The sequence below is a fragment of the Octodon degus genome, unplaced genomic scaffold (assembly GCF_000260255.1).
Source record: "Octodon degus isolate 3935 unplaced genomic scaffold, OctDeg1.0 scaffold00012, whole genome shotgun sequence".
NCBI lineage: Eukaryota > Metazoa > Chordata > Mammalia > Rodentia > Octodontidae > Octodon > Octodon degus.
Genome location: NW_004524588.1, coordinates 20,231,421 through 20,238,468, shown reverse-complemented (window position 1 = coordinate 20,238,468; position 7,048 = coordinate 20,231,421). Strand labels below are relative to the sequence as shown.

Genomic DNA, 7,048 nt, shown 5'->3' with positions numbered 1-7,048 from the left:
AGTCTTCATTCCTGTGTGTTAATAGTTACGTTGTGTAGTGCTTTGGCTGTGGTGAAGACAAGATTTCTTACGGCTCCTTGATGATCTAATCTTTTCACTTCTTTCAGGGAACTTTTGACACCTCAACAGCATTATGATTGGGGTTTGAGAGCTTTGAAGACAGTGCTGAGAGGAAGTGGAAATCTTCTTAGGCAGTTAAAGAAAAGTGGTGCTGAACAGAATGGTATGATTGGTTATTCTAATTAGAGTAGATTATTTTTTAAAAACAAACTTTAATTTGGAATAGTTTTATATTTACAGAAAAGTTAAATAGTATAGATATTTTCTGAATGCCGTGTCCCCAGTTATGTCTAATGTTAAAATCTGACATTATGAGATATTTTTGTCACAACTAAGTGAATAATTTTTTATTTTTTAATTAATTAAATTCTTAATCAAGTGTTCTGTAATACTTTGGAGTGGAGGTGCTGGGCATCAAAGCCTCACCCTGGTACATGCTGGGCATGCAATCCATGAAAAGCCCTCAACCCTTCTCTAAGAACTTTAACATGTACGTTAAATATTAAACAGATGTTATCTTTACAGAAATAGTGTCATCAACCTGTTAAACCTGAATGCCCACTGGAAGCACCCAGGGGCTTTTTAAGCTGCAGCTTGTAGGCCCTTCCCTGGAAGTTCTTGGTAGAAGAGGTGGGGAGCAGAGCCTGTGTGTGGTCCTGGTAAGGACAGAGGCTGTAGGCACGTGAAAGCTCTTCTCTTTCAAAAGACACCATCCACCATGCTTAATTTGGATTATGATCTTTGGGAAGAATATGATGGAGGTGGAAAGCTCTGCTTTTCCCTTTATGTTAGTGTGTATATATTAACCACATAACATCACTGCCTGTGTTGTCTTTTACCATTTGGCCAAGTTACTGTTTGCCAGTCTGTCTGCTATAAAGATAGATTTTCCCTACTCCCTACGTGATGTTTTGGAAACATGTTAAAAAATCTAGGATGCTCTGAGTGTGAGGAGGCAGGCATACGTGGTGCCTCTTACAAGTGGAATGCCTGCTTTATTATTTGAAGTTGGTCAGTAAAGAAGATTTGTCGTCTTTAAGTGATACTGGTTTTCATTGTTATACTTACTAAGTTATTTAGTTTTATCAGCATGGACTCATATGTATTCCTTTTGTACTTCAGTCATGTAAAATAATTGACTTTCCATGCAGAGTAAATTACTGCCTTTTGTCAGTGGCTGTATATGTGATGGAAGGTTGAATTTTCAGCCTTTTTAAGTTTCTATGAAAAATTTAGTTAAGATATTGTAAAAGTAAGAACAACATGAAAAGGGCTACATAAAATTACCTGCTTGAAATTTTTAAAAAAGTTTACATATGCATTATAAAAAGGAGCTACATTAGCTGTTTTATTAGGTTGACATATGCAAGAGTAGTTACAGTGGTTTTGTAAAGGGCTTAAATAGCTTTTTCCAGTTGTCTTTGGTAATTTTAAAAAACATTGAAATCATATCAGCAATAAATGAAGCTGGCTTGTTAATTCAGTGCTTGAAATGAACTTCGGAGCAACTGCATCTTTTTTCCCCAAATCTCTTTATATTTAAGTGTAGCAATATCAAGCAATTATAGAGAAAAATTATATATATTTGCCTTTATGTGTTATAAATCACCAGCCAGTATCCTTGCAAATAAGGGTTAGCTAGTGATATTGATAGGTACGCATTTGGGCTAAGGGAGGGTGGGGCTGCACACGCATTGCAGCGCACGGTGCTGTTTTCCGCTTCAGGGCCTGAGTGTCTGGAAGGTAACGTGATCCTGTCTGGAGACACAGTTGGGTCTAGTTAGCTTACCTGGATTTGAATACCGCCAGAATACTGTGCCTGCTCAAGCAAGACATTTGAACTGTTAGAGACTTCATGTTCGTATATATAAAATGAGAATAATAACAGTGATGCTTTCTTATCTACTTTATAGAAAGCGTATCATAGAACACAGAAGTTAGAGTACTATGCAAATATAAGTGATAATGGTTTTCATCACTAAAGTCTGAGTAGATCAGCATTCAAATCCTATGGAAAGGAGTTCCTAATTCTAACTGGTGATCCTCATTTTTCAGTAATTATTAGATAATGTATTTGTCAGTTTACCTGATTTGGTATGTCTGTATATGTTTCTTGTGCATTACTTAATAATAATGCTTATGAAGCCAGTAAAATAAATTTACAAACTTTGTGGCCATTAAATTGATAACAGATAACCCTAAGATGATGCTCTTTCTCTAGCTAATGAAAGTCGGGTGGTGGTGCAAGCATTGAGGCTTAATACAATGTCGAAGTTTACGTTTGCTGATTGCACCCGATTTGACGCGCTGATTAAAGATGTCTTTCCTGGAGTTGACTTTAAAGAAGTAGAATACAGTGAACTGAGCACAGCACTAAAGCAAGTCTTTGAAGAGGCCAATTATGAAATCATACCCAATCAGGTAACTGTCAAGAATGTTTTATAATGTTCTATTATTATAATAATTTTTATTACTTTTTTCTTACTTTTTGGGTAATAATTATCTTTATCATACATTTTTGAACTCATCTTTCCTCTTTCAGCTTTAATCTTACTTGCTCAGGGAAGCCTTCTTCAGTCGTAAAGGCCTGATTATAGCCTTTTGCTCTGTGCCTTCATTTCCCTTGGGAGGCTAAGAGAGGAGGGTTGCAGGTGCGAGTCTCACCTGGGTGACTTAGGGAAACACCATCTCAAAATAAAAAATGGAAAGGGCTAGGGACGTAGTTCAGAGATGGAGCACCCTCAGGCTCCATCCTAAGTACTACGAAAAGAAAATGCTCCCCTTGTACATGTTTGCTTTTTAAAGTTTGATTGCTATTCTGTTTCACCAGATAATCTTTATGGAAGATAACATCTGTATATATTATCTGGCGTGTAATAAATCCATCATAGTTTTTGATATTTGATTATATCTGATTTAGTTTCATTTTGATAATTTCCTTGGAGAAACTCTTTTTAGTGAGCCTATTTGTGTATCATAAATAGTTATTTAAAATGAATGGTTTTTCCTTAGACAATCTTTGAGAGATACAAGATGTATGTGGATGACTGAATGAATAAGTGAATGAAATAATGAGTCTGTTTTTATGTAAGAATGAGTAAAGAAAATGATAGCTCTTATAGTACTAAATATACAGAAAATATTTTTACTTATTTTAAATGAATATTGAATTTGAAAATTTTGTTGCAGTTATTTTAAAATTTATTTGGCTGTTCTGTTTATCTTCCACTGAAGAAATCAAGGGCTGAACTTACATGTTTGGAACAGAAAAATTATGTAGAATGAAACAAAACTGAACATGCATATTATAAATGATATTTAAGCACACTCTTTTCTGCTAGATCAAGAAGGCTTTAGAACTGTACGAACAGTTACGCCAGAGGATGGGAGTCGTTATTGTTGGTCCAAGTGGTTCTGGCAAGTCAACTCTCTGGAGAATGTTAAGGGCAGCGCTCTGTAAGATTGGCCGAGTGGTGAAGCAGTACACCATGAATCCGAAAGCCATGCCTCGGCATCAGCTGCTTGGCCACATTGATGTGGATACGCGGGAATGGTCTGATGGTGTTCTGACGAATAGTGCTCGCCAAGTCGTTCGGGAGCCACAAGGTTAGTGTCCACTGTGTCATTCATTGAGTTACATAATAATTCTTAGGGAATAATAGAACTTGCCTATAATGTTATCCTTGTCAAGATAGATATTAATGTAAAATATTTTATAATTGTGCATTTTTGATATTTTATTAAGATATGCTGTAATTTTGATGTAATGTTGTCTTACAACCTTAGTAGGAGTAACTTGTATAAATTATAAACAAGACTAATTTAGTGACGAAATATAAAATTGGTGATAGCTGAGTTGTTATCATAATGCCTTATAACTGATGTGTGTCAACACTATTAACTTGTCAATTTTTTTTTTTTTTTTTTTTTGGCAGAACCGGGGGATTGAACTCAGTCCCTTGCGCTTGTTAGGGAAGCGCTTATTCTACTGAGCCGTCTCCCCAGCCCCTAACTTGTAAATTCGAATAGATTGTTCTGAATAATTTTGAAATTTTAAGTGGTAACATAGGTTTCCTGGTCATGGTTTTTTTTTTTTTTTTTTTTTTTTTTTTGCCTTGCTCCTTAAGAGCATTTTTTGTCCAAAAAAAATCAGACTTTCATTTTGTTAGATGATTATTATTTTTTTAATAATTTTATTGAGAAACAAATAGCAATGAGACAGTTTCAAAACTGATTAGTAGGACAGTTTCAATAACTAATACATTGCATATTGTTCTCTTCATAGTGGTTATTCATTGTACAAGATGCAGACATGACATCCTGTCCACAGACACTATTAGAACAAATCTTTAGATCATTATTAATAGCTGCTTTCCTAAGGCACTTAGTGAAATTGGAAGATACTGGAATTCTAAAATGTTGGAAAGGATTTTCAGTGGTCCTCATTTCTGTGTGTCACATTAAATAATGGATCAGATAGATTACCTTCACTTATTTCTCATGCTTTTGTCGATGACATTTTCCTCTTTTAATTGTTACAAATTTTAAGCACACCTTGAACTACTTCCAGTTTAAGAAAGAGAATGTAAATGTTCTGGAAAAGACTGTGCATACAACCTGGTCCTTGCTTTTTCCCTTCGAGGTTATCTTCATCTATGAAAGTGACAGGAGTCCATTATTTCTCATGCAGGATACTGAAAATTGAGCTTTCTATATTTTCTGAAAGAAATGTCACATTAGCAAACACTTAGATATTATCATATCACAGAAGAGAACAGTTTGAGGAGTATTTCATAGAGACCTCATGGGAGTAGAAGTTCGTCTTCTGTGCTGCTTTCAGGGGTCCAGTTCTGTGTGCGTATGGATAAGTAAGGCATTTTCACGTGGTAGCTGATATGGCCAGCTAAGGCAGCATTACTGGTGGGCTTCTTTCATTTTTTTTTTTTTTTAGCAGATCTATAGTACAAATTCATCTGAGAAATTTCAGCTGGATCAACTTTTTATTCTTATGCTCAGCTTTAATAATACCGACTGCCCATGCAAATCACTTCTGAATAAGAGAGCGCTCGTTTACCCCTTATGCTTAATTGCTCTCACTACATAAACACATGCACACATTAATGATCTCCTCTGTTGTGGTTGGAAGCAGACGTCAGCTCGTGGATCATCTGCGATGGCGACATTGACCCCGAGTGGATAGAATCTCTCAATTCTGTGCTCGATGATAACCGGCTCCTCACTATGCCTAGTGGAGAGAGGATTCAGTTCGGCCCAAATGTTAACTTTGTATTTGAAACTCACGACTTAAGTTGTGCCTCACCGGCCACAATATCTAGGATGGGAATGATATTTCTTAGGTAAGCCATAGAGAATTTACATATATTGTATTAGCATGTTCCTTATTTTGTTTTATAGGAAATAAGTATAAAAATATGTAAATATTTATTTTGCCCGTTGCATTCTTTTTTTGTGAAAGTTTAATTCATTCAGAATTATTTTGTTATATTGAATTATTTGAATTATTTCAGCAGTTTAGTTGTATTATACATACTAGATAATAATATTTTTGTGTATTTAGGGAAAGAGCAAATTTTTTTTCTGTTTATTTAAATATAATTGAGTCCAGAGAAGTGGACATACTAATTGGGAAGTTTTCAAGCTTAGTAACAGTATTTTAATCATATGATCTTGCATTTATAGAATTTTAGGTCTAATAGATCTTATGGTCCAGTTTATCCCTTTTACAGAAGGAAAAAAATCGCTTTGATGTTGTCTTTTTCAGTATTTGGAAGAAGCTTAAAGAGCAAAAAAGAATTAATTTAGGTATATGTTACTACCGGGGACATTTGAGTCAATTTCATTTCCCAAAATGTAATAGTTTGCTATAAATAAGGAAGTTTTATTTTACCATTTTGATTTTATGTTTTAGAACTTGTTATTTATCACCCTTACACAGTGCTCACTACTTGGGGCCTCAGAAATGAAGGCAGTGTGAGACACATGGTAGTGTAATCAGTTAGGTTAGGATTGTGTTTTAAAATGATTTATTTCCTTGACAATATTGTAAAATAGTTACATTAAGTTAACCATGAACTTCAATTAATATGAGGTATTATTAAAAATAATGTAACTGAATTTATAGTTTCATAACAGCATATATAAAAATTATCCAATGTATTCTTATAATCTTTTGGGAAAAGTAGAGTAAAAATAAGTTTATAGTTAAATTTGAGTATTTTTTTTTATTTTAGGGAAGGGTCTACAGAGTGTTCAGGGTCTCACTACTAGATGGACTCATAGTGATCTCCCTGTTTAGAGCCTCCCAAGTGCTGGGATTATAGGCATTTGCCACCACGCCCAGTCTCAATCTTCGTCTCAATGTGCCCCAGGGGTGAGGCTGGCATGGCAGGCCTGGGGATGCAACCCCCGGCCCCTGTTCCTGCTTGCAGGCACTTTAATCCACTGAGCTATTTGGCCGGCCCTAATCTGAGTATTTTCTATGAAACAGACTAAATAGGGACCTTTTAATTAGTGGGATGGGGTACTATTAATTATTACACATGGGTACACATACAGAAGTAGCCAAAGTAAGTCTTATGTACTAGGAGACAAAATAAATGTGTTGAATGATCCACTTTGGAGCATAAATTTGTTTGAAAGTAAATTTATACTTTCTTTCTAAATTTCTTTGTTTCATGTTAATTTCTTTTAGTGATGAAGACACAGATGTTAATTCTCTCATAAAATCTTGGTTGAGGAATCAGCCTATTAATTATAGAAGTAATCTTGAAAACTGGATTTCAGATTATTTTGAAAAGGCTTTACAATGGGTTCTAAAACAGGTAAGTGGAGTATAATATTTCATAATTCAATATTGAGGTAAGAAATGTAATAATTTGGAATGATGCTTATATTTTGCTGCTAGTGATCGAGCTCTGCTGGAACCTGGGGTTGAGGCTGAGGGATAGAGGTCTTCATTGGTGAATCT

At 35.0% G+C, this 7,048-nt stretch overlaps 1 protein-coding gene across 1 annotated transcript in view; it reads left to right on the top strand.

Moving 5' to 3' along the window:
- Dync2h1 (dynein cytoplasmic 2 heavy chain 1) overlaps positions 1-7,048 on the top strand; it is a 298,798-nt gene that overhangs the window by 72,264 nt on the left and 219,486 nt on the right. The window contains exons 36-40 of the mRNA XM_023709480.1: positions 108-223; positions 2,282-2,481; positions 3,402-3,666; positions 5,210-5,417; positions 6,773-6,902. Coding sequence (XP_023565248.1) covers positions 108-223; positions 2,282-2,481; positions 3,402-3,666; positions 5,210-5,417; positions 6,773-6,902 — 919 coding nt within the window. The remainder of the gene's footprint in view (positions 1-107; positions 224-2,281; positions 2,482-3,401; positions 3,667-5,209; positions 5,418-6,772; positions 6,903-7,048) is intronic.